The 27,918-nt window shown below is 48.2% G+C and overlaps 1 protein-coding gene across 1 annotated transcript; it reads right to left on the reverse strand.

Annotated features, from left to right (window-relative positions):
* Positions 1-1,739: 1,739 nt before the first annotated feature.
* Positions 1,740-27,009, reverse strand: Hebp1 (heme binding protein 1). The gene is made up of 4 exons (XM_005072977.4): positions 26,813-27,009; positions 17,607-17,745; positions 15,300-15,480; positions 1,740-2,260 (listed from the first exon to the last, which is right to left on the reverse strand). The coding sequence occupies exons 1-4, from the start codon at positions 26,888-26,890 to the stop codon at positions 2,074-2,076; spliced, it is 585 nt and encodes a 194-aa protein (XP_005073034.1). The 5' UTR covers positions 26,891-27,009; the 3' UTR covers positions 1,740-2,073.
* Positions 27,010-27,918: the final 909 nt, after the last annotated feature.

Genomic DNA, 27,918 nt, shown 5'->3' on the forward strand with positions numbered 1-27,918 from the left:
GACAGAATTTTTCTTCTAAAATATGATGGGGTCACATTTCCCTATTAACGCCACACGAGAACTTTTAATTTTGCTTAGGACAAAATCCAAACAGGGGCAGGAGAGGTGGCTTAGTGGTTAAGAGTTCTTGCTGCTCAGTCATGAGGATCTCTGCACCCTCTTTAGGCCTCTGTGTACACACACACACACACACACCATACATACATAAAATTCCCATCTTCCTAACTGAAAACTTTCTACACCCCGATAAGCCTCTCTGCTGATGCAGCAATCCAAATCAGACCAAATCAAAACTAATTAGCAAAAGTCCACATTTAATGAATATAGTGCTCCTGGATGGCCTCCCAGTCCCTCAGAGAGGAGACAGGAAACGGAGACCAGAAAAACCATGGGTCTGCTCTGTAGGGGACAGACTCCCACTCTGTGGGAGTGGTCTTGAGTCTCTCTGGGGGAAGGGGCCATCATTCGGCGGGCTTTCTGAGATGCAGCAGGGTTTGGAGGGAGATGGGGAGGGGCCTTGGGTAGGATTTCCACCATAACATCCCAGACTCTGAGTATACGGCTGCCAGGGGTTGGGGTGAAGCTTCCACCTCAAAACTGACATGGCCCCGTACTACCCTTCTCTTGGTCTCGGGTTCTGTGTGACAGGCTGCCAGTGGGTCTTACCTCCTCATGTGTGAGAGCCATGATGCTACTCCCAATACAGAGTGGGTGTGTATGTGAAGAGAGCGTCATATCCTGTGCACAGTGACCGAGGCAGTCAAGGCTGCAGTCAGAAGCGACCCCGGAAGCTTCCAGCAAGCTCATCATCAGCTACTGTCTCTCCTTTACTTCTCACCTGTGCCCGTCTTTCCATAACTTTCCCTACTAAGCCCTGCACAGAGCCCCTGCTGTTCCCGTAGTAACCCCAAACACTGACGGGGGGGGCTCCTGGGGGATCTTTACTGTTGACTAAGTTAGAGCTGTTGACACGGTTTGATCCTGCTGCACCCCGTGACCCCGAAGCTCACAGCCTTGCCCAGCTCAGCTCCTTCCCCCCTTTCCGCGCACAGCCTCCTCCTCCGTCTTTTCCTCTCTACAGGCCAAACTACTCATCTCTTTCATTCCCGTCTTGTTCAGCTAAGGATCCTGGACTCGAGCCTTTTCTGAGCTCATCTCATCGTACTGAATAAATGCTCCTGGTGAAGTTTCCTGCCCCCAGGGCTGGCTGTGTGTGGGAGTGTGATTTTCTTCCCATCTGCTTTTGTAAACTTCTGCAAACCCCCGAGGACCACAGCTGCAAACCCCGGCTATTGTTCACAGATGTGCTGCCTGGAAGCCCTGGTAAGTAAGTATCTTAGAGGCAGCCTCGTTCCCTGGGACCCTTGGAGGATGCGCTGCAGATCTCTAAATACAGTGGACACCATCAACAGTGCTCCATGAAGACCGTGGACCTTGTGACCGGAGAGATGGCTCAGTGGTGCCTGCTGCTCTTCCAGGGGAGTTCAGTTCCCAGCAGTCAAGCCTGGTGGCTACCGATTCCCTGCAACTCCATCTCCATTGAGTCTGATGCCTTCTTCTGGGCTCTGAGGGCACCTGCACGCACGCGCGTGCACGCGCGCGCGCGCACACACACACACACACACACACACACACATGCACTCATGCATGCACTCACGCACCCACTCACGCACGCACAAAGATAAATATTTTTTAAAGGACTATAGAACCCGGGAAATAATTAGAATTGTCTCTGCTGCTTATGTCAAAGATTTGTATTTTTGGTTTCTTTGTAGAAGAATTGCAGATAAAAGCTCATGCATAAATCACATGTTCCCTCACTAACAAAAATACAAATTTGATAATTTTTAAAAACCAGTTTTCAGTGACCCAGATGGCAGAGAAAAACGCTGCCGGGAATTTCCTGATCTGCCACAGAATTTTATAACTCAACAAGAACGACGCTGCCAGTCTTGGCTTATTTTAGAAAACCGGCTGCGAGGGGCTTTGAAGGAAAGTTGGAGCTGGAGAAGCACTGCTCCCTCTTGACCCCAAGACAGGGGGCACAGTGCACACTTCCAGGACGTCCTCAGTTCAGTGAACGGCTCCTGTCTTCACGAGCCAGACCTCGTTGCGACGTCCGTAGGGCTTCATGGGAGGGTCGTAGCCGGTACAGTAGTAGAGATCGCCCTGGTAGGTGGCTGGGGTGCCCTCCAGGGCGGTACGCAGCTGGGTGGCGTGGGCGATGTAGTCTGCTTCCTTGGCATAACCACTGAATTGCCTGAAGAGAGAAGAGCAAGGGCTGGTAAGAAAGGGCATGGTCTTACAGGAAAGGTGAGTCTTTTAGGGAGAAGACAGATGTGGCCATGGTTAGGATTAGCATGCCAGAGAGGTGAGAGCTGTGGCGGGGGAGGGGCGTGGGGGGCTGGTCCAATTCACCTCCTCTGCAAACATGCAAAGATTTGTTCTTCCCCTTGATGAGCGACACATGCAACACTGCAACCAGAAACTAACTTGGAGGACAAGGCGCAGCTAAATGTGAGCACTCCCTATGGGAGGCTGACTGTCCCAGGGCCTGTCACCCTTTTCTCTGGTTCCCCCTGCTGCCCCAGCAGCTGCTTCTCAGCTTAGCTGGTCACCAGCAGGAAGGGACGCCTAGGAAGAGCCATGGTAACCCTGTCACGGTGTGGGGGGCGGCTGTATGTCTTCTGAAGCGGGACGGCTGTCACGACTGAGCACATCCTAACAGGGACAAACGGTGGCTTCATTAGATCAGAGCTGACCAAGGCTGGCACCCAAGGATGTCTTGACAGGGACATCCAGGAAACTTTACCTGCTTTCCCCACAAAGAGGCCTCTTCTGATCACCCTCGTCTTTGCAAAGTGAGGGAAACCTTCCTTTTCTAGGGAGCAAGGACTCCTCACAGATTGGGGACCAGAGAAGCTGTCCCTTCTGGGGTTAGACTCTTCCTTCTGTCACTGCCTCCACACCACAACATCCTGCATCCAGCTCCAAATACACCACTCGACATCTGGGCTACACTGACCTCTTTATTAGAGTCAGATACACCCACATTGCTAATGAGCTTTGTGACTCAAAATCGGACTTCGCACCAGACGAGGCCAAATGATACATTATTTTTGGTGGAGTTCTTTGAATCATGCTTGGCTCTTTTATGAGCGGTTAGTCACGCTCAGCAAGCAAGCATTCAGCCTGGTGATTACACGGTCACCCAGGACTTCGTCTGCGAGGGATTGCTCATCCTAACGTCCAAACGACAGCCAAAGAACATTGGAGACGAAGCCGGTTTCAGTCGAATGCAACTTGGTTCATGCAAACTGATGGAAGGGTAGACGGCGGATGAAGACAGCTGAGATCTGCTTCACTGAGCCTCACTCGGGAAGGGAGGAAATTGGATTAGCAGACAGAAGAGAAGATTCAAGGGCTTTTCTAGCAATAAAGGCCCGTGAGACACTGGAGTTTTGTAATGTCTGTGTTTGAGAATCGCCTGTGTGAGAAAAAGAGGATCTAGCAATGGGAACATGTGTGGAAGTCTTCCCACAGCCTCTACTTGTGCCTTGATACGAAACTGTTCTGTGAAAACGGGTAATTCATGCTCTCTCAACCACCAATTGTGGGTGGGCTGGCAAGGTGGCGTAGAGGTTAAGAGCACCTATTGATCTTGAGAGGACCTGAGTTCAGTTCCCAGACCCACAGAGCAGCTCACAACTGCCTGTAGCTCCAGCTCCAGGAGATCCAATGCCCAAAGACACAAACGTACACACAGACATGCGTAACTAAATGTAAAATAAAATCGTAAAAGCAAAAATCAAAACCAAAGGGCTGCTTTTGAAGGGTCCAGAAGCATTGCTCTTCATTGCAAAATAGCTGCGTGCATGCTCCAGTCAGCCCTGCCACTTTCCAGCTCACGTCAAGGTCACGTTCTTTAGTATCTTGAATGTTTGAGTCCTTCGTTAAGGATGATGACAGCGCCAATCGTGAGAGGCGACTAGGGAAATTAAGGGAGTAGAGACTGCAGACTGCCCAGGGGAAGTGTCAGTAGTTAGGTACCACTGTGACAGTTGTCCCTTGCTGTCTATGAGGTACATATTCTGGTCCCTGCAAAACTTCTAAAATCTGCAGCTACTCAAGTCACTTATGCAAAAGATACAGTATCTGGATATGCCCCATGCGATCCTCTCATATACTCTATTTATCTATTTATTTATTTTGTCTTTGTGTGTGTGTAAGTGTGTGTGTGTGCGCGCGTGTGCATGTGTGTGAGGTGTGTGTGTGTGTGTGGGTGTGTGCAGGTTGCTTCTTTCTTTTCATGGTGTGGATTCCCGGGATTAAGCTCAGGTCGTCAGCCTTCTAGGTCAACAACTTTACCATCGGAGCAACCTCCATAGCCTTCACATAATACTTCCTAACTTAGTATCTGAATGTCTGTCATGAGTATCTGAATGTCTGTCTGTCACCATGTGACAGCTAACTTTTGTTAGCTTGGCTGGATTTGAATCACCCAGGGGGCACCCCTCAGGGTGTGCCTGTCAGAGTGTTTCCAGAGATGTCTAACTGAGGAGGGAACAAGCATGGGCAGTGCGACCTCACAGACTGAATGAAAAGGAAAGAGAAAGCGAGCTGATCACCCAAGGCACCCATTACTCTTGTCATGCATGCACTGGGACCAGATGCCCCACACTCCTGCCTCCGGCATTCTCTGCTGTGATGGGCTGCATTCCCTCTCAAACTGAGCCAATGAAAACCTTCTTTCCCTAAGCTGTCACAGCAGCAAGGAAGCCAAAACACACCGTGAAAGTCGTAGACGCAGCAAAGACTAGGAGTCAGAGACCCTCACTGGGAAAGCGATGATCTGGTAGCGGAGGCACAGGTGTCTCGACTCAGGAGGTACTGGCTACAGTCACATCGAGGAGTGATCCCAGGTGCCAGTGCTGCACGGAGAACTGAAAAGTTGCTCTCAGGGGGCTCTACGACCGCAGTGGTGACTACAGGAATAGGACCTGCCAAAGGACTCTTGGGAGTAGGAGACCCGGTAAAGAGTGACAAAGGGAATGTCGTCACTCAGGAATTCATTAAGTTCACTCCTGAAAACCCCCATGCTTCTTCACATTTATTCCTGGGTAAAACATGATGCTTGCAATAACAATAAAAGTCCCCTCTTGCCCCCTAAGATATTTGTAACAAATGAGATTACTTATTTTCTTCCTTCCACCAGGGATAAAGGGGGATAAAAGTAGAAGACTTTGATTTTTGTTATTACTGTTTTAGGTTTAAAAAAAAAAAGTCCCCTCTTGCTTCACCATAGAAACAGCTAGAAAACAAACAGGGAGGGTCATGGAAACAAGGGCATGTGCTCTCTTCTCATTTTACCAACTCACCATGGCCCCATCACAGAAAGACAAACAAGCCAGATAGCCAGGTCCTCCCAGGACCACAGCCCCTCACACAGAGGAGGCCCAGCACGGGCTGACTCAGCCTGTCACCACCAACAAGGACCTCATCCCTGCCAGTCTCAGCCTCTCCTCTGCGTGCAGGATGACAGCTCAGGGTCCACAGCTCCCCAAGTTCATAAGCATGCTTGAGTGTGCTCTAAGGAATGCTCATAAAGTGCTCCCAGCTCCCAAAAGGAAATAAAGTGCTTCGATTGTTTTTGCAAGCCTGTTAATAAGTTTCTAACTCCTTGTCTTCAAAGAAGCTGTCCTCCAGGGCACTGCATTTTATCTCACCCAATGTCACAATAGAGACTGCGGTTACCATGGAAACAAAACATACAGACGCACAGAGACACACTGATGACACACACACACACACACACACACATACACACACACACACACACACACACACACGTTTCCAGAAACAAGAGACTAACTAAAAAGACTAGGGAAGTAAGGAGGTAGCTAAGAGGTAGACTTTCTGTCCGTCAAGGAGGTCAATGTGCACACCATGTTATCTTTCAGGGTGCCGGTGACGCTAGCAGGCAGTGAGGAAGGACAAACGGACTGACTCTGAGATTGACCATCTAATGTCTAAAACTTTAAAGGTAAGAGGTCAGCACCAGTTTGCAGACAGCTGGCTGCTGTCCTCATTTTCTTTCTCCCTCTGTTACTGTGACAAGACACTGACCAAGAGCAACTTGGTGAGAAAAGGGCTTCTCTGGCTTACACTGCCACACCACAGTTCATCAACGCCACAGTCATCAACACCACAGTCATCAACGCCACAGTCATCAACATCACAGTCATCAACGTCATAGTCATCAACGTCATAGTCATCAACACCACAGTCATCAACACCACAGTCATCAATATCACAGTCATCAACATCACAGTCATCAACGCCACAGTCATCAACACCACAGTCATCAACACCACAGTCATCAATGCCACAGTCATCAACACCACAGTCATCAACATCACAGTCATCAACACCACAGTCATCAACATCACAGTCATCAACGTCACAGTCATCAACATCAGTCATCAACACCACAGTCATCCACACCACAGTCATCAACATCACAGTCATCAACATCAGTCATCTACACCACAGTCATCAACATCACAGTCATCAACGCCACAGTCATCAACGCCACAGTCATCAACGCCACAGTCATCAACACCACAGTCATCAACGCCACAGTCATCAACATCACAGTCATCAACGCCACAGTCTGTCAACACCACAGTCAGTCAACACCACAGTCATCAACACCACAGTCATCAACACCACAGTCATCAACACCACAGTCATCAACACCACAGTCATCAACGTCACAGTCATCAACGTCACAGTCATCAACACCACAGTCATCAACACCACAGTCATCAACACCACAGTCATCAACACCACAGTCATTGACACCACAGTCATCGACACCACAGTCATCAACACCACAGTCAGTCAACACCACAGTCATCAACGCCACAGTCATCAACACCACAGTCATCAACACCACAGTCATCAACATCACAGTCATCAACACCACAGTCATCAACGTCACAGTCATCAACACCACAGTCATCAACATCACAGTCATCAACATCACAGTCATCAACACCACAGTCATTAACGCCACAGTCATCAACGCCACAGTCATCAACACCACAGTCATCAACACCACAGTCCGTCAACACCACAGTCATCAACATCACAGTCATCAACGCCACAGTCATCAACACCACAGTCATCAACACCACAGTCATCAACACCACAGTCGTCAACACCACAGTCATCAACATCACAGTCATCAACGCCACAGTCATCAACGCCACAGTCGTCAACACCACAGTCATCAACATCACAGTCATCAACGCCATAGTCATCAACGCCACAGTCGTCAACACCACAGTCATCAACATCACAGTCATCAACATCACAGTCATCAACATCACAGTCATCAACGCCACAGTCATCAACATCACAGTCATCAACACCACAGTCATCAATATCACAGTCATCAATGCCACAGTCATCAACATCACAGTCATCAACACCACAGTCATCAACATCACAGTCATCAACACCACAGTCATCAACACCACAGTCATCAACATCACAGTCATCAACGCCACAGTCATCAACATCACAGTCATCAACATCACAGTCATCAACACCACAGTCATCAACGTCACAGTCCGTCAACACCACAGTCATCAACGCCACAGTCATCAACACCACAGTCTGTCAACACCACAGTCATCAATGCCACAGTCATCAACATCACAGTCATCAACATCACAGTCATCAACACCACAGTCATCAACACTACAGTCATCAACACCACAGTCATCAACATCACAGTCATCAACACCACAGTCATCAACACCACAGTCTGTCAACACCACAGTCTGTCAACGCCACAGTCATCAACGTCACAGTCATCAACACCACAGTCATCAACGCCACAGTCTGTCAACACCACAGTCATCAACACCACAGTCATCAACACCACAGTCATCAACACCACAGTCTGTCAACACCACAGTCATCAATGCCACAGTCATCAACATCACAGTCATCAACATCACAGTCATCAACACCACAGTCATCAACACTACAGTCATCAACACCACAGTCCGTCAACGCCACAGTCATCAATGCCACAGTCATCAACATCACAGTCATCAACGTCACAGTCATCAACACCACAGTCATCAACACCACAGTCCGTCAACGCCACAGTCCGTCAACGTCACAATCCGTCAACGCCACAGTCCGTCAGCACCACAGTCATCAACACCACAGTCATCAACGTCACAGTCATCAACACCACAGTCATCAACGCCACAGTCTGTCGACACCACAGTCCATCACTGAGGGAGGATGGGAACCTGGAGTCAGGAGCTGAACCAGAGGCCATAGAGACTCCTGCCTACTGGCTTGCCACCCATGCCTTACTCAGCCTGCTTTCTAATAGCACCAAGCACCAACAGCCCGGGGCTGGCACCTCCCACAGTGGGCTGTGCCCTCCCATGTCAATCATTGATCAAGAAAATGCTGAAGACCTCCCTACAGCCCAATCTAATGGAGGCAATTTCTCAAGTGAGGTTCCCTCTTCCCAGGTGGTGTGTTGGCTAGTTTTACATCAACTTGACACAAGCAAGGGTCCACTGAGAAGAACAAGCCTGTAGGGACTTTTCTTAATGGATGGTTGATAGGGGAGGGTCCAGTCCATTGTGGATGGGGCCACCCCTGGGCTGGTGGTTCTGGGTTCTATACGAAAGCAGGCTGAAGAAGCCGTGAAGAGCAAGCCACTGAGTAGCACTCCTCCACGGCCTCTGCATCAGCTCCTGCCTCCGGGTTCCTGCCCTGTGTGAGTTCCTGTCCTGACTTCCTTCAGTGATGGATTACGAGGAGGAAGCAGAAGCCAAACAAACCTTCCCTCCCCAACTTGTTTTCAGTCATGGTATTTCACTGCAGCAACAGGAACCCGAACTAAGACACCAGGTGACTCTAGGTTGTGTGGAGCTGACAAAAACTAACCATCAGCCACGTAGCAGCTATGCCCCAGGCATGAAGAGTACAGAAGAGTAACCGCCTGTCTCAGTTCACAGGGGAGAGGGATTTCACTCAAGCAGCCGGAACAAGCACTGAATGAGTGACACAGCCTTGAGCACAGAGCCCGGGCCAGAGCATGGAAGCTGTAAGTGGGCAGAGAACCTCAGCTCCGGGCCTTACTGTGGCCATCAGCTTCAATTGCTCGGTCAGAGAGATCAGATGGGAACACGATATAACTGCTGATGTGTGGGCATTTACATATGTGATCTGATCTCATCCTTACAAGCTAGGCATTCTTACGTCTGTCGCACAGACACGGAAACCACATGAGTCATATGCCATCAGTTCTACGGTCATGGGTGTTGAGTGAACTGGGACTGTAGTGTTGGTCGCCTGATAACCAACTCCTAGTTCCCAGCTCGCTCTCTCTCCCTTGTTCGCAGATCTGGGAAGGGAACCATGGCCATGCCCATGCTGGGCAAGCTCTCCAGCACCGAGCCACACCTGTTGGCCTTCCAACTTCTTTCCTTTTCTCTCTTTGAATATAGTGCCTCACTCTGTAGCCCAGGATGGCGTGATAAACTTAACTATGTAGCCCAGCTGGCCTCAAATTCACGGTGAACCTCCTGCCTCTGCCTCTGCCTCCTAAATGTTGAGTTACTAGCATGAACCACCACCACCCCTGGCTCCAAGTCTTCATTCTGCCAATGTAATTAAGATGGCGACAGTCTCACTAATGTCGCCAGTCTCTTCTGCTGTCAGTCTTTGCTGAGAATCCAGTTGTGGGGGGGGCTGGAAACAATAGTCTGGGAGGTCACCTCAGGTCCTAGTGTGAGGATAATTCTATTCCTAAAACTATTAGGAGAGCGCTTGTGAGATAGCACAGTTGGTAATGGCGCTTGTTGCTAAGCCCAGCAACCTGAGTTCAATCCCCAGAACCCATGTGGTGGAAAGAGAACCATTTCCTGAAGGTTGAATTCTGACCCTGCATGCACACCTCTACTCCAAACACGTGTGTGTGTGTGTGTGTGTGTGTGTGTGTGTGTGTGTGTGTACATAGATAGATAGATAGATAGATAGATAGATACAGTTATGCTGGTGCATACTTTTAATCCCAGCAGATCTCTTATGAATTCCAGGCTACACAGTGAGTTCCAGGCCAGCCAGAGTTACATGGTAAGAAGACCCTGTCTCACACAAAGACGTAAAAAAAGTATTCAGATAGTGTTACTTTTTTTCCTAAGGCATTTTATTTATCTAAAAAGTCTTGCTAATTAATGTATAATCTTTCTGTGGACACATCTTTATACGGCTGTAGAAAAAAGAATTTAGCCATCAACCATCCTCCCTGCACTATTTGAAATAGTGCTTCTGGGTTAGAAATAGTCCTGCTGCTTTGTCTTGTCAACCTTGCTTTCGGCACATTTGATTTATGGCGACACCATGTGGCCAACCTAGGAATAATCTCATGATAAGCTAAAATTATATGTTCAGTTATAAAACATTCATTCATGGAGCAAGGCTAAACCAATACAATATTTGGTACTTTTAGGTTTTGTTTTGGTTTGTTTGAGGCAATGTTTCACTATGTAGCCTGGGCTAGCCTTAAACTTGTAAAACTTCTAAGTCCAGCCTCCTAAGTGATGGGGTTATAGATATGTGCCGCCTTCATGTTTTTAGATTTCACAGAATTCCATAGACTAGGCTCAATTCTCCCTCCCTCCCTCCCTCCCTCCCTCCCTCCCTCCCTCCCTCCCTCCCTCCCTCCTTCCCTCCCTCCCTCCCTCTCGAGGACTCACTTTATATGTGTGTTGCGTACAGCGTGTGTTCATGTATGTATATACTGGTGTGCCTGCACACACGCGTGAAGGCCAGGGGTTAACACTGGCTGTCTTCATGATTATTCTCCACCGTTTTATGCGGTGTCTCTCACTAACCCTGGTCACCGATTCTGCTAGAGTGGCTGGCCAATGAGCACCAGAGATCTTCCCGTCTCTGCCTCCTCAGCACTGGAATTAAAAATGTGTATTGCAGCACCTGGCTACGCTGCTGGGGATCCAAACTCATGTCCTCTGGTTTGCACGGCAAGCAGCGCTATCAACCGATGTCATCTCTCTAGCCCCCAGGTAACCCTTTAATATTTGTTTATTTGTGTGCACACGTGTGCTGTGTATGTGTGTGCACGTTTGCACATGCGGAGGTCAGAGGACAACTCTGGGGAGCTGATGTTATCCTTCCACTTTGTTGAGGTAGGGGTTTCTTGTTTTTGCTGTTTTACTGTGTAGCCCAGGCTACCTTGGCTATGAGCTTCCAAATGGTTCTCCTGTCTCCACCTCCCATCCCACCGCAGGGGTGCTGAGGTTGCAGATGCATGACATGCAACTGTGTTTTCATGTGCAGGCTGTGGGGCTAATGTGTGCACTCTGAGCCATCTCTGCGGTCCTAATTTACCCTTTACCTAAATGCCCCTTTCCATCATAAGGAACCGGGCTCCTTAGAGGGTGGTTAACGCTATCTTGAGAGCAGGAAACATTAAGGTGTGCTCCAAGGCAAGGAAGATGCTGAAGCTGGTGAGAGGTGTCAAAAGAATGAAGAGACCAACGTGAAACCAAAGTGGTCCCTACTGGCCCCAAATGGGTTTGAGTATCAATGAGAATAAATCCTCAGAGCCTGACATGGTGGTACACACCCGTAATCCCTACACGCCTGTAATCCTGGGACTCAGAGGATGGAGCCTGATGTGGTGGTACACACCTGTAATCCCTACACGCCTGTAATCCTGGGACTCACAGGATGGAGCCTGATATGGTAGCACACACATGTAATCCTCAGAGGGCGGAACCTGATATGGTGGTGTACACCTGTAATCCTGGGCCTCAGAGGGTAGAGGCATGGGGATCAGAAGTTCACGGTCATCCCTGGTTACAGAGTGAGTTCAAGGCCAATGTGGGATCCTGAGACCCTGTCTCACAGTGGGAGGGAGGGGCTAGGGAAATGACTCGCACGAGATCCTGAGTTTGAATCTGCATTCCCCACAGATGCACACAGCTAGAACACCTGTAATATCAGCGTGGGGTGACAGGAAGTGGAGACAGGAGACTCCCAGGAAGCTTGCAGGTCAGCTGGCCTGGTGTGTGCAGTAGAAAAAGGACAGAGAGTCTGTCTCAAACACCAGGGATCAACACCCAAAGCTTCCCTCTGACTCTCCACGGTACACCCATCCCTACATTTATACCCACGACACAAAACAAGAAAGAACACGTGCAAGGCATCCATATGCTTAAAGTTGCATGCTTCTGTGGATAGCAAAAACAAAACACACAGACAAAATCAGAGAGAGGAAGATGTCTGCCTTCAGAAGACATCGAGGAAAGAAACCATTCTAGAAACTAGTTAAGGCAGAGAATGTGACAGCCACACATCCTGCTCTTTCTATATGACTCTGCCTTTGTAAAGCCAAACAAGAGAAGAGGGGACCCTGTGTTTGTCCACGCAGCTGATAGCCGACGTGCAGACAGAGGACATCATTTAGTAAGTCCCAAAGGGACAGGCACATAAGCAGTACCATCCACGGCTTAGCAGACAATTCCAAGGGAACCGAGGTTAGCAGACACAAGAGTTCCACCAGGGCTCAGTACCTAGAGACAGGAGCTCCCTCCAGGGCTCAATGCCTAGAGAAATAGAACCCCTACAAGGACTCAGAACCTAGAGAAACAGGAGCCCCTACAGGGCTCTGTACTTTGAGACACAGAATTCCCTATCAGGGCTTGGCACCTAGATAAATAACTAGTTTATATTATTAGAATTTAACAAATTACTGTTAACATTTAGAAGTTGTGTGGTATTATGATTATATTTTTTTAAAAAACCAGTAGTCCCATTAAAATATTTAATAGATGAAATCATATAATGCCTGGAATTACTCAAAGAAGTAATTGAGGTTTTTTTCTGAGTTATCACATGACAGAAAACTGTACCCGAGTTGACCATCCGCAGTGAGTGGCGGGTGCAAACACTTTCCCTATCTGCCGCTCTCTCTTTCACAGGTGGCTGAGGCTGTGCTCAGCAGTAGAGCAAGCTTAGAATAAAAAGTACCATAAAATATTTAGAGACAAAAACAATTATACTGTGGACGCTTGGGTGCAAAATGTCCCCACGGTATTTGAGCAGTCGGTACCCAGTTGGTGGTGCTGCTTGGGGAAATTATGAAACTTTCCTGGAGGAAAGATGTCACTGGACGTGGGCTCTACGTCTATAGTCTTGCCCCGTCCACCGTTCTCTCTCTGTTTTGTGTTTTCTGTTGAGGCTGTGGTCTCTCCGTTTCTAACTCCAGCCTCCTGCTGTCACGCATCACTTACGATTATGGTCTCTCCCCCTGGAAGCATAAGACAAGATAAACTCTTTCCTCCATAAGTCACTCCTAGCCATGGGATTTTATCACAGCAGCAGAACAGTAACCATACAGTACCGACTCATTATTTTGAGTCTGGGTGGACCAATGGTTAGAGAGTAGCCACATCTGTAACCGTGGCTACCATTGCTGAAGATGCTTGTCCTCCTCTGTAATGGTTATGTGCCTGCCATACTGGGATTTTAACAAATGGGGAGTCACCAATCACTTAGAAGAGATGTGGCTTCTGAGAGAGGGCTGGACCAAAGGATAAAAGGCACACTCTGGGACTGGGGTGAGGGGTGAACTGATTCGATTGTGTCAATCTCCACATAATTACTAGATAAAGAATGGAGGGTCACAGCATTAAGTAACTTACAAATAATGCTTAGAGAGAACTAATATGTAGCCTTTCACAGTAACCCCCGGATGTTAGTTATATCAACAGTGCTTAGGCCACGGAGGAAAGAAACTAAGCCTTAAAGAGGCTTAGTAACTTCTAAAGCACGATCTTGCTATTATGTAACAGAACTGAGACTCACACGACATAATTACAGTTTATGCTTTGCCACCTCTCAAACTGCAGGGAGGAGAATGGGCAAGACAGAGCTGGAAATGACAATGAGACCAGCAGACATCCAGGGGTGAGATTTAAGGAGGCTCTTACTTAGGCTCTCACCCTGGACTTGGGTGACTGCAGGAGTAAGTATTCCCTTACATTTTTGTGTCCTGGGTCCCTCAGTTACCTACCTTAGTCCTGACTCTGCTTAAGAGTTCTCTAAGCCTCTACACAGAGGCTGGGAAGTCTGAATGAGGACTAAAGTAGAAAGAAACTAGAAGGTTCCATTGGCAGCAGCAGGGCTGCATTCCACCTCTGTCCTCTAGGGGGCTCTGTTCACCCGGCCACAGACTGCCCACAGCAGGCGCCCTCACACTCTGGCCTTCTAAGGAATGAGTCTAGGCTAGAGCTGGGAAAGGAAGTCCCACCCTCAGACGAGGAACTGGAACAGAGAAGCCTACTGGCCACATTTGCACGGGGTGGTGGGCTTGTGGTGGACAGAAACTGTGCAGCACAAACCATTTGTGTGGTTGATTTTCATGAAGTTGGTCTTGAGCAGAACCCAACCGCCAACCTATGGCTACTACTGAGGAGGATTCTGGTCTCCTTCTGAATCTGGTTAGGAGCAGTCACACAGTGTGATCTTGACAAACAGGGAGTCACCTGTCATGGAAGAGACTTGACTTACAGGGCAGGTTAGAGTATCTTGGTGGTGGAGTAACAGCTTAGCATGCATAAGGTTGTAGGTTCCATTCCCGGCACCAAGAAAGTGAAACAAACAGAAGCAGGCAACAGTCTGCCCCCGCTCCGCTACTTTCAATAGCGAAGAAATGTGACTGTGAGAGAGTCCTGGGAACACAACCAGAAGGACAAGGGAGTGGATGTGTCCTTTGCTTAAAGGGCCACAGACCAGGGGCAAGCGGGGGGCTGGCTATTCAGCTCTGACAAACACCCCCGAGCCTTGTACATTTAAAGGGAGTGTGGGGTGTGAATCATGTTCCCCAGCTATTATATTCCTATGTATCCATGAGCCCAAACTGCGATTGACTTATATATTCCTTGATTTTCCTAAGACCCTGCTATGGATAATGCTGGTGGGTGGGTATTCATCTTAAGCTTAGGCTGGGGGTGACTGGTCCTACCTATCAACACTGCAACAGGACAAAGCATTTTTCCAGATAAACTGCAAACTCGTGTGCACTCCGGCCTGAGGAAATTAAAGTGGGTTATTGTCACGATTCAGAGTTTCTTTGCTGAAATGAACTAAGCAACAGAGAAAAGCCAACATGAACGTTCACTGAGAAGACCTGAGGAGAGGCTGCCGGCAGATGCTAAGAGGTGTCTCCTTACGTGGAATACACAGTGATGCCCTCCCGCTCCTCGATCTTCACGCTTTCGTCACTAGGAACCGGTGGGCTGCTTTGAAATTGATTCGGAATCCGGAACCAGACTTTCAGTTTCTTCTGTAGGGAGCCATCTTCATTGGGAAACACGGCAAAAGAAATGGGGACCGTCATACCCATACCGATTCCTGAAGACATCAGAACACAGAGAAGCAGGCATTAGACAGAGCCTCTGAAGGCCATGAATGTCATTTCTCTTCCAAGGCAACTTGTTTTTAATGAGCAACAAACATTTCAGGAACTAAGAATATATAAGTAGATTTGTGCTTATAAATAACTCTTACATTTATATTTTGGAGGTAAGAGTATGATGTCACTATTTTTTTATGTTTGTATGTGTGCCTTCTGAGCTTACATGTATCATTCATGTAAGTGCCTGTGGCAGCCAGAAGAGGGTGGTAGATCTCTTGGAGCTGGAGTTATAGGTGGCTGGGAACCACCATGTGGGTGCTGGGAGTTGAGCACTGGTCCTCTGTAAGAGCAGCAAGTGCTCTCCAGTGCTGAGCCATCTCTCCAGCCTTTCCTTTGCCTGGGAATTGAGTTTATGTTCTCTGCAAGAGCGCAGTTAAACAGTGAGCCATCTCTCAGCATCCATGATTGAAGAAACAAACAAACAGAAACTATTTGGTGACACATAACCAGAATGTAGATACTCCAGGATCTGCATATTCAAGAGAGAAAACACAAAATATGGGAAAGTGTGGGTAATAGGACATTCCCTGTAGGATAGTTTGCAGTTGGTCAAAACATGATGCCATACAATGCAGGTATGAGGAATTATGTTTAAAGACTGTTTAACCACAGAGTACAATGACAAAACTAGTAAAAGAGACAAAATGTGCAATATAGGAATACTCCGTTTATATTAAAGGCCCCCCAAAGGGCCTGGTGTGGCGTCACATGCCTGCAATCCCAGCACTCAAGAGGAAGGGTCGAGTTCCAGGCAGCCTGAGCTACATAGCAAGATCCTGACTCAAAATCCAAATGTTGAGGATATAGCTCAGCGGTAGAATATTTGCTTAGCACACCTAAGGCCCTGGGTTCGACCCCGAGTACTTTGAAGCCAAATGATACAAGTTTTCACTTAAATAGATACTTTAACAGTTAAGAAAAAAAAATTAGCTGGGTGATGGCTGCGCACACCTTTAGTCCCAGCACTTGGGAGGCAGAGGCAGGTGGATCTCTGTGAGACCAGCCTGGTCTACAAGAGCTAGTTCCAGAACAGCCTCTAAAGTCACAGAGAAACCCTGTTTCGAAAAAAACCTTTTTTCTTGACCTCTTACAGGTCAACTTATTTTCCAGAGCCTGCTTACTTTGCTCCAAGAAAATATTAGCATGGTTACAAATAGTTCTTTACCAACTTTCTAACTACAGCGTGAGAAATACTAAAAAATCAAACCCAGTGTCTCTATTTTCATTTTTTTTAAGACCTATAACTAGTTTGCAGGGACTCCCCAGGGCCACCAAAGTCAGAAAATGCTTATGAGTCCAATATTTTACAAGCAGGTGTGGTGGCACTTGTCTCTCAGCACTTGACAGGCAGAGGCAAGAGAATCTCTGTGAGTTCAAAGCCAGCCTGCTCTACACAGTAAGTTCCAGGACAGCCAGGGCTATGTAAAGACCCCGCCTCAGCCTCCCCCCTAAATAAATAAAGTAAATAAAAAAACTACAATTTACACTCCCATGGTGTACCTTACATGAAACTTCAGCCCAACCATTTTAGAAACCTGTCTGGAGGAGGGGCAGCCAGCGTGGGCTGCTGTGTTCCAAAACCAGGAATGGCTGAAGAGTTCACAGATCTTCAACCACCAGAGCTGAGTCTGGGGCTGCAGCACTCACAGCTCACCGGGCCTTTGCAGCTAAGAGGGCTGACAGGTTTCCAGCCTGGTGCCAGCGGCTTCCAGTCAGGTATAAAACCATGCTTTGCACGGAACTCAGCTTACTACGGGTGTGGCTGCCCATTCACCCAATCCAAGGACACAACCAACACCGTAGTGTTAAAAACAAAATAAAACAAAGAGTGTGCACCTAGCTCTGTACTTGGAAAGAACCACGAATTGGGTGACAGAGAAGACACACACTGAAAAGTGAGAGGCTGGCTGGGCTGACATCAGACGGGTCTGATAGCCGAGTTTCCTGCCGTGAACTTCCCGCGTACGACATTGGAATAGGCAGTTACGGGTGTCTGTGGCACTCCCTGATATGTCCCCGGACAACGTGAGCTCACAGAGCCCTGTCCCTCTGGGACGCTCACCCTTGTCATTGGTGCCGCCCACGTACTTCATGATCTTGGGCATGGCTTCCCGCAGAGCCTCGTCCACAGGCTTGTCTGTCACTTCCACGGTGGCAAACTTGCCCCCTTCACAGGCTCTTTCCTCATAGGAGACTTCTTCCTGGAGATTCAGGAGACACGGTGAGCGGGAACAAAGGAGCTTAAAGCAGCAAGGAACTCCCCAGAGCGGGTATGGTGACGGTATAGACAAACTCCATAGGAAGCACCATAAGAAACAGATTCTGACTTGGTTTTTTTTGTTGTTGTTGTTTGTTTGTTTTTTAGAGACAGGGTTTTTCTGTGTAGCCCTGGCTGTCCTGGAACTCACTGTGTAGACCAGGTTAGCCTCTAACTCAGAGACCCACCCACCTCTGCTCACTTTCCCGAGGCTGGAATTAAAGTCATGTGCCCCACCCCTGGCTGATTCTGAGGTTTTTACAAACGTAGAAAATCTTATAGGAAGGGATAGCGCTTGCCTGTGACTGTAGCACCTAGCAAGTGGAGACCAAACAGACGTTCAAGGTTATCCTCAGCTACAGAATAAGATCAAGGCCAGCCTGGACCACATGACATGATGTCTCAAAGCAAAACCCCTACCACCAAACAACAAACAAAAGATTGGCATTTTATGATTGATAATCTGAAGGAGCTAGAGAAGCTACTGGACCTCAGAATGCTGGAAACGCCACAAAAACGGAGCACCAAAAGATCAAAAGCTTTTGCAGGTTAGAAGAAGAGAAAGAAATAAAGAAAAGTGGGGTGCTAGAGAGGTGGTTCAGTGTGAAGAGTGTGTGTTGCTCTTGCAGAGGACCCAGGTTCAAATCCCAGCATCCATGCTGGGCAGCTCACAACTCTTTGTAATTACAGGTCTAGGGAATCCAATGCCTGTGGACTCTGGGAGTACTCAACTCATATACACATACTTAAAAATAAATGAATAAATAAATATATAAATCTCGTAAAAATCTGCTCACAGGGGGCTGGAGAGATGGCTCAGTGGTTAAGAGCACTGACTGCTCTTCCAGAGGACCCAGGTTCAAATCCCAGCACCCACATGGCAGTTTAAAACTCTCTGTAGTTCTGGTTCCAGGGGATCTGACACCTTCATACCAATGCACATAAAATAAAGTGTTTAAAAAAATCTGCTGATGTGAAAAAAAATTCCCTAGAAAAGTTAGAAGACAACGTTGCTGGGAACATACCAGAAAGAAAAGAACAACATAGGAGAAGGTGATAAGGGATTCAGCAGGAGAAGAAGTGAAGGCTGGGCTGCTCCTACATCCCCAGCACTTGGGAGGTAGAGGCAGAAGGATCAGGAGTTCTAGACCAACCTAGGCTACATGATATCCTGTCTCAAAAAGCAAAATAATAATTAAAACAAATCAAACCAAAACATAACATCCCCCCACCATGGGGGAAAGTCCTTCTGTGTATATGTCGTCTTATTGGTTGATAAATAAAGCACTGTTGGCCAATAGAGAAGCAAGATAGGTGGGACTAGGAGTCGAGGAGGATTCTGGGAAATGTAGTGAAGAGCAGAGAGTCGCCATGAGATCCCAGGAGGAGAGGACGCATGAGGCTGTGTCCTCAGTAAGATAAGACCTTATAGAAATATATTAGCAGTTATGGGTTAATAATTAAGTCATAGCTAGTCATTGAGAAGCCATAGCAAACGGCCAACAGCTTCATAATTAACACAGTGTTTTGTGTGTTATTTGGGGGCTGAGACAGCGGCCAGATGACAAATGACAGCATATGCTGGCAAGGGTGCAGGGAAGGAGGAGCCACTTACAGCGTGGGAGGATTGCAAAGTGGCTCAGCTGCTGTGGAAATCGGTTTGGGGGTCCTCAAAAAAACTAAGAGTTACCACGTGACCCAGCTACGCCACTCCTGGGAATATGCCTGATGGAACCCAGGTCAGCACACCGCAGACATCCACACACCCATGCTCATTACTGCGTTATTCACAGTTACCCTGACATGGAGCCAGCCTAGATGCCCGCCACAGAGCAGCGGGTATAGACAGCGCTCTTATTTATCTGTAAAGAAAAGGGAGTCAACAACATTTGCAGGAAAATGGATAGAAGAGGAGCTCACTGTGTTGAGAGAGAGAAACACCACATTTCCTCGTGTGTGGCATCTAAATTTAATTGTATGTGAACTGCACACACACGTGACACGCGTGTGGGCTATAGAGGAAGGAGCGGTCTAGAGAGAGGGTAGAGAGGGTGAAGACAAGCTATCTTGTTTTCTTTTGTGCAGAATCCATCTTCACACACACACACACACACTAAATAAATAAATAAATAAATACAATCAAAACAAAAAGGATCAGCTGAGCGGTAGTGGCGCATGAATTTAATCCTAGCACTCGGGAGGCAGAGGCAGGCAGAGCTCTGTGAGTTCGAGACCAGCCTGGTCTACAAGGGCTGGTTCCAAAGATGCAGAGAAAACCTGTCTTGAAAAAAACCAAACAACAACAATAACAAAACCTCAAAAACAAAAACAAACAAAAAACCCAAAAAATAAATAAATAAAAAGGATCCCAGAAAAAGTAAAGAAAAGCCCAGAAAGGAAAAAAGAAGCAAAAGAATGCATTAATGGCAGCAGTCCTCCAAAAACGGACCCCAGGAACAGCCTGACTCTAGTTTGTCTGGGAGAGGGAAGAGATAGAGGGCTGGGGTACAGCCCAGCAGTACAGTGCTTGCTGATTGTGGGTGAGGCCCTCGGTTTTATCACCAGCAACACCAGGGGAAAGAAGAGCCTATGTTCTTCAACAGCTTTTGGACTTCTTACCACCCTCTAACTCTGCTTTGTTTATTTTAGTGTTGAGAGGGAGCCCAGGGACGTGTGCGTGCGTGCGTGCGTGCGTGCGTGCGTGTGTGTGTGTGTGTGTGTGTGTGTGTGTGTGTGTGTATGTATGTAAATAAGAGGACAATCTCACATATCATTTATCAGGATCTAACTGCCTTTTTAAAATTTATTCTGGGTGGTAGTGACAAACGTCTTTAATCCCAGCACTTAAGAGGCAGAGGCAGGAGGATCTCTGAGTTTGAGGCCAGCCTTGTCTACAGAGTGGGTTCCAGGACAGCCAGGGCTACGCAGAGAAACCCTGTCTCAGAAAAAACAGAAAACAAAAAACACAAAATTTTACTTATGTGTATGAGTGTTTGCTGCATGAATAAAGTATATATGTGTACCAGGTGCAAGCTTGGTCCCCAGAGATCGGAGGACAGCATCAGGTCCCCTTAAACTGGAGTTACGGATGTTGTGAACCATCATGTGGATGCTGGAAACTGGACCAGGTATTCTAAAAGAACAGCCACTGCTTTCAGCCACTGAGGCTCTTCAGGCCCCTTGGTTGTTTTTGTTTTGAGACAGGGTTTCTTACTGGCCTGGAAGTCAATAAGTATGCATAGGCAGGGCTACCAGTGAATCCCAGGGATCCTCCTGATTTTGTCTCCCGAGTGCTGGGACCATAAACCATGTGCCACCAAGCCCAGCCTCTTTTCATGGGTTCAGGGGGTACATCATAGATCTTCACGTTTGCAAGGCTAATACTGGGACGGCTCTACCATCTTCCTAGCTCATCACTGTTTCTGATGTCAGGAAAGACTGGGTCTACCAAAGGGGAATCCAGGAGACAGCAGGTTGTCATCTAAAGGGTACAGTGCACCAAGACAGGGTTGAAACACGGCACTTAAGTGAGGCTGAGGCTCTCTGTGTGTGCTTTTCTGGTTCCAGAAGGTCACGGCGACTTACAGGAGCTTCCAGATCACCCACTGGGATGTTTATTGTTTGTTTCTTTGAACAAACCCTGTTGCAAACCTCTGGCAGATGCTGCACTCAAGACTAGACATTAATAAGATGGGAATTACGAGGAGATGGTGAGATGACATCAGAAATTTGTTTAGTTTCAGTTAGTTAGTTAGGTTTTTTTTTGTTTTTTTGGGTTTTTTTTAGACTGGGTATCTCTCTATAGCCCAGGCTGCCTTAGCTGTAATTTGCTATATAGCGCAGGTTGACCTTGAATTGTAATTCCATTTCAGTCTCTGGAGTGATTCTAATAAAGGCAATACACTACTTCTCCTGGCTACAAGCGGTTATTCTAAAATGTACCAAAATGCTGATGGCTAGAGATGCTGATGGTTAGAGGAGGGGATCATCAGAGACATCAAGAACAGCACCTTGGGGCTGGAGAGATGGCCCAGCTCAGCTCAACTCAGCGATTAAGAGTGTGGCTGCTCTTCCAGAGGTTCCAGGTTTGGTTTCCAGAACCCACAGGGCAGCTCGCAGTGGTCTGTAATTCTAGTCCGAAGGCAGGGCACGCTCAAGGTGCAGAGACATGTATTCAAGCCTAACACTCATACACATAAAAATAAATAAATCTCTAAAAATGTTTTTAAAGAACAGTAGGACCAGGAGGAAGAATGTTGAGTAAGTCGCTGTGGCTGGAACAAAGCCTGTCGAGTAGGATGTCGCAAGAGAGGAGGGTGGACAATCCCAACAGAAACCTTGGGCTGTTGTAGCAGTTTTCATAACCTTGAGCCCAGTGATGGTGAACTGAGGGCTTGCTGGTTTTGACTACTCTAAAACCAATTCAACTGACTCTGCAACGGATCACAGCTCTTGCAGGTGTGTCTGGGACTCCAGGGGATGGTCTCTAATTCAACATGGAATTCTTATTATCCTACCCCTTGCTCCTGACTCGCCTCTCCTCTCTTCAGACTCCAACAGCTAGATACTCCTAAAATCAAAGGGCTCTTGCGTGTCTGTTTATGCGATGCCTAGATGAGCAAATGGCCCATGGGCACGGCAGTTGGCCACAGGGCCCGGAGCACAGAAGGGAGCTGGCCCCGAGAAGCGGGAGTAAATATGGAGTCATCAGCAGACGGGGAGACGAAGGCCCAGAATGGGTTGAGGTGGGCAAGCAAGCCCATGAGGAGCGTCTGCAGGAATCTAACTGTTTTCAGCAACCCACTGTCTAGCATCCTTCACACCGAATGCTTGCAGTATTTATTCCTTTCCTTATATGTGCATGCATGCATGTATATGCCTGAGTGTCTGTATGCGCCATGTGTAAAGGAGCCCTTGGGGGTCAGAAGAAGGTGTCAGATCTTCTGGAACTGGAGTTATAGGAGGCCGTAAGCTGCCGTGTAGGTACTGGGAACCAACTCTGGGTCCTCTGCAAATGCTGTAAGAGCTCTTAACTGCTGAGTCATCTCTCCAGCCCCATGGCTGACTCCTTACCTAGCCTAGGTGATCGGGGCATCACCCAGCATCCCTTCGTCCTTAGAGCTGAACCCAAGAGCACCTCTATGTCACACTGCTACTTCTTTTCTTGTCTCCCCTCCTGAGACAGCGTTTTACTCTGTACGCCAGCAGGCTAACCTCACACTCACGGCAATCCTCCTGCCTCAGCTTTCAGGAATGCTGGGGTTACAGTGTGAGCCATGTCAGGCTCCTGTCTCCTTTAATGCCCACAGTGTTCCCGAGCATTCCTGCTGCTTCCTCTGCCTGGGAGATTATTCTGCTGCCTGTGTCTGCCATCCGATGAGTCCTACTCATCTAATAGGGCCTCCAACCTGGAGTTCACCCCCTCAGAGAGGGGCTTATCTAAAACAAATCCCCCCTGTGCTATCATACTAGGCCTTTGTACTTTGTAACACACTTCTTGTAATTATAATGATATAACGATACGTGCAAGCCCTACCCGCAGCCATAAGCCTGGGTCAGGACCACTGGGTCACCACTGTACCTCTCTGCATCTGTGACCACAACTTGCACATTGTTGATGACACTCTATGAGCACTTTTTGGGAAGGATGGCTACAGAGTGAACCAGCTTTACTTTATCGACGAGGACCGAAATAGTGACTACTCAATATAGGCATGGGAACCTGGTTAACAGCAGCTCCTGGGGGAAAAGCTGGGTCACACTGTCTGAGCTCAGTCCCTTGTGGGACAGCATCAGTGCTCACACCTGCCGTCTGAATCACTGGACCACCGGGAAAACTTGAGTGTTAGGATGAACATCATTTGGGACATGCCTATAATCCCGGCACTGAGGAGGCTCAGCCTGCGGCTATGTAAGACCTTGTCTCACAAAACCCAAAAAGAAAAAGAAACGAATGACTAAATATGTATATTAATCAGACATGGCGGAAGGTGGGGAGATCAGGGGTTCCATCTGGGGCCCTGTTTCATAAAGACAAAAATTGGAGATCAGAAAGTAAGGAAGAGAGAGAAAATGGAGAGAGAGAGGGAGGGAGAGAGAGAGGGAGGAGGGAGGGAAGGAAGGAAGGAAGGAAGGAAGGAAGGAAGGAAGGAAGGAAGGAAGATGGATAATGTCTAGGAAACCACCAGTTCTGTATGGAGCTCTATGTGAACGCATTTATCTAACTGGACTTCTCTACTTTTCCGAAGAACCAGCCTGCTGCGTGGACACTGTTGGTTTTCAACATCAGTCACCCCAGAGTGTTTGCTTGTTCCATGGAACGTAACGCCCTCTTTCCCCACCTCCCGTTGGCCAAGGCTCTCAACCAGATACTGGGTGGGGATCTGCACCCGTGGTCACAAACACCAATATTCAACAACCAGTGCAAACTGGGTGAGGGTCAAACTCCAAAGGCCTTACAAGAATGTCCCTTGCTCTGGGCTCTTCGAGTCCTCTAAAGGTCATTTTTTTTCTGGTCCCTGTGATGATTTTAGAAGCTTATTCTCTAACACTTGAGAAGCAAGTGTTAAGATTACTAACCCAACAGAGAACTTTCTATGTATCGATACTACTTGAAACACTTAACATGAATTCAGTCATTTATTCAATGTCTCCAACAAGCCCATGGAAGGTTAGTGCTTTAGCCTCCATTTTTACAGGTATTAGGGGACTGGAGGTTAAGTACCAGGTCTCCGTGGGAAGATGGTAGAGCCAGGACTCAAACCTAGGCCGTTGGTCCTGACATATTTGTACAGGCTGGACCAAAGGACATCACTAATTCCTATCAGACCTGCTCCAAGCATTCTCAGGACCCACCCAACTCAGACCAGAGGGCTCCCTCTTCCCTCCCTCCCTGAACAAATGAGGAGCCTGATAAGGACTGGCTAGAATCAGTCCTGAACACCTGAATGGCTAAGCCACAAGGGGCCTGTGGTGTGCTTTCCACCTGCCAGAGGTGTAGACCCAGGCCCTGACTCTGTATGTCAAAAACAAAGCTTACATGTATCTTTGAACATTTAATAAAATGTCACAAAGGCAGTGTTAGTCTCCCTTACAGTGGAAGAATCTGGCTGAGATGTTAAGTGACTTATTTTTAATTCTCCTGCCTTCACTCCTGAGTGCTGCAATGCAAATAGGCACAGCCATGCCTGGCTTAGTTCAAGTCTTAACAAAGTCTTTTGAAGTTTTAATGAGATAACTACACTGTAAGTCTTGGGTGTGAGCGGCCTGATGTGGATGCTGGGAATCGAACTCAGGTCCTCTGCAAGAGCAGTAAGTGCTCTTAACCTCGGTGCCATCTCTCCAGCCCCATAGTGTATATCTCTTATCTGCTCATTAGCCACTGGAACAGAAGCTCCATGAGGGCAGAACTCCTTGGTGGATTCACTCTGTCGCCACGCAGCTACAGCTTGGAACTCACGGTGCAGCCCAGGCTGGCCTCAAACTTGTGTCAACACTCCTGCTTCTGCCTCCTGAGTTCTGGGGTTGTGGGCATGGCCACCATATATGCAGCTTGGTTTTGTCTTTACTTATTTTCAAGATGCATGGTCCACATATAGTTGGCACAGAAAAGAGTGCTATTTGTTGCAACAATTACCTTTACATTGGAGGATTTCTCATAGAGAACTTGGCTATCTGACCTCTCTTAACTTGGCAGCTCTAGTCCTGGGAAGTCACTTGGTGGTATAGCATTCTCAACAGGCTTCAGTTTCCACCAGGCCCTGTAATCTAACCAGCCAGTCCCGCTCATTTTCATTATCTGCCTGGCTGGTGAAGACCTTTGAATGCGTGTCCCTGTGATCAGCTACTTCTTCAACTGCTCGTTCTATAGACAGCAGGGGAGACTCAGAGAGGGACAGACGGCTTGCTGGGCACCTGGATAATTGAGTCTAGTCTAGAGTTGCGTTCTGGGCTTATGTGTGAGGCTCACTGTAGTAGGTTCCAGAACTTGGTCCCCAAGTAGCACAGGCCTTTATCCAGAATTGTTACAAAGAGAGATTGCACACTTGTCAGACTGAGGCTATAGGCCAGCGGTGAAGCACAAGGCTCAGGTTCCAACATCAACAAATCAGTAATCAAACGTAGCTTAGGAGAACAATATACACCTGCAAGATTATAACTGAGCACCCAACTCCCAATTTTCAGAAAAGCAGACGCGTCGCCCACTTCAGTGTTGAGGCAAATTTGGCGGAACACAGTGATTATGTGTCCTCACTCATTTTATGCATCCAACAGGAGCAATTCCATAAACCACGAGCAGCCGTATAGCTCTGAGCCTCCGAACACGCTCTTGACTGTGGACTCCCACACACGCTGCATTGCACAGCCAAGACAGGTTGAAGGACCCCTCATGGCTCCCTAGCAGATCTGCCCGCCCACCCCCTGCCCGCCCAAACCTGCACGTCTGCAGCCCACGCCGTTTCTATTCCTTCCGTACTTGCGTTTTGTTGCTGTTTGTTTTGCTTTTCTCGCTAGGATTTTTATCAGTCGTTCTGCAGTCATTTTGTCAGTCACTCTGCAACCAAGAGTCTCTTGCAAACAAAATTGTTCAGAATGTAGCCAGGCGTGGCGACTCCTACCTGTAACCCTAGCACTCAGGAGGCCGAGTCAGGAATATTACTACAGAATTCAGGGCCAGTCTGGATTACACAGCTAGTGCCAGGCCTGCTTGGGACAGAGTGGGTCTCTGTGCTAAGAGAGGAAAAAGTCCAGGCGGCTTAGAATGCTTAAGTGGACATTCAACAGGCGGTGTCCCACTCGCCAAGATGGATCCTTTCTCGCGTCCTGCTCTGACTGAGCCCGACCCGGTTCTCCCTTCCTTCCCAGGGCCAGCGCCTGGCGGCGAAGCACGGCCCCGGTAGGAACGCAGCTTGGTCACAGTCCCACCCACAGCCCCGCAACACCGGCCGCACCCGCGCCAGGGTGGGGACGGCAGCACAGTCCTCCGGTTCTCTGCAGCCCTGCGGGCCTACCTTGCCCCCGGTACTCAGAACCTGCCAAGGCCACGTCTCTACGCTCCCGAACAGCGAGTTTCTGATCATTCCCAACATGGTGTCGCCGTAGGAGCTGGGCGATGGCGCGGACACCCAGTGACCGGCCGAGCAGGGAAGCAGGGTTCACAGGGCGAGCAGGCAGTGAGTACCCGAGTAGTCAGGCGACTGGGGCGGAGCTGCGGCGGCACAGGGCGTGGCCGGGGCGTGGCCGGGATCTCCGCAGGCCCTACCCACTGGAGAGGTCTGCAGTCTCCTGGGTGGACGCCTGTCCAGGTCTGCAGCACCTCATTCCATTCCAGATACAATATAAAAATTTATTTTTGCAACAAGGTTTCTTCGAATAGCTCTGGCTGTCCTGGAACTCACTCTGTAGACCGGGCTGGTCTTGAACTCACAGAGATCCACCTGCATCTGCCATAAAACAGCATAAAAAAACACTAAAGCCTTAAGCCACCACTTCCCAACAGGATATACTTTCTTTAGTCAACCTCTTTCTACCTCATTGCCTCGCTTAGAGTATTTAAAAGGAAATCTGTGTTTGTTATTTTGTTGACAGGGTTCTGCTATGCAGTCCAGGCTGGCCTCAGGATCCTCCTGCTTCACCCTCTGGAATGCTGGACTTGCAGTGATCTCTGTCGCTCTGGCTTCATCATCTATGGGACAGAAAACCCACTCTTAGCCAGTTCCTTACTGTTTTCTTTTCTACTGCGTTTCTTTGGTTTGCAGGGCAGGGTCTCGGTGTAGTTCAGGCTAGCCTGGAACTCACTCTGCAAACGGGGTGGTGCTGTCTTCCTGCCTCAGCCTCCCCAGAGCTGAGGATTATAGATGAGCGCCACCATAACCAGCTCTTGAGTGCATTGTATCCCCTGGGAGCTAGTCTCACAGGAGGACATCCCAGGAAGTCCCAAAGGCGGGTGCTGGGAACCGAACTCAGATTCTCTGTAAGCAGTGTGAGCTTTTAGCCACTGATCCATCTCTCCAGTCCCAACACTGTGTTTTGTTTGTTTTATTTTTTTTTTGCTTGGTTTTTTTTTTTTTTTTTTTTGGTTTTTACGAGACAAGGTTTCTCTGTATTGTTTTGGAGG

The sequence above is a fragment of the Mesocricetus auratus genome, unplaced genomic scaffold, assembly GCF_017639785.1.
Source record: "Mesocricetus auratus isolate SY011 unplaced genomic scaffold, BCM_Maur_2.0 Super-Scaffold_100001, whole genome shotgun sequence".
Lineage (NCBI taxonomy): Eukaryota > Metazoa > Chordata > Mammalia > Rodentia > Cricetidae > Mesocricetus > Mesocricetus auratus.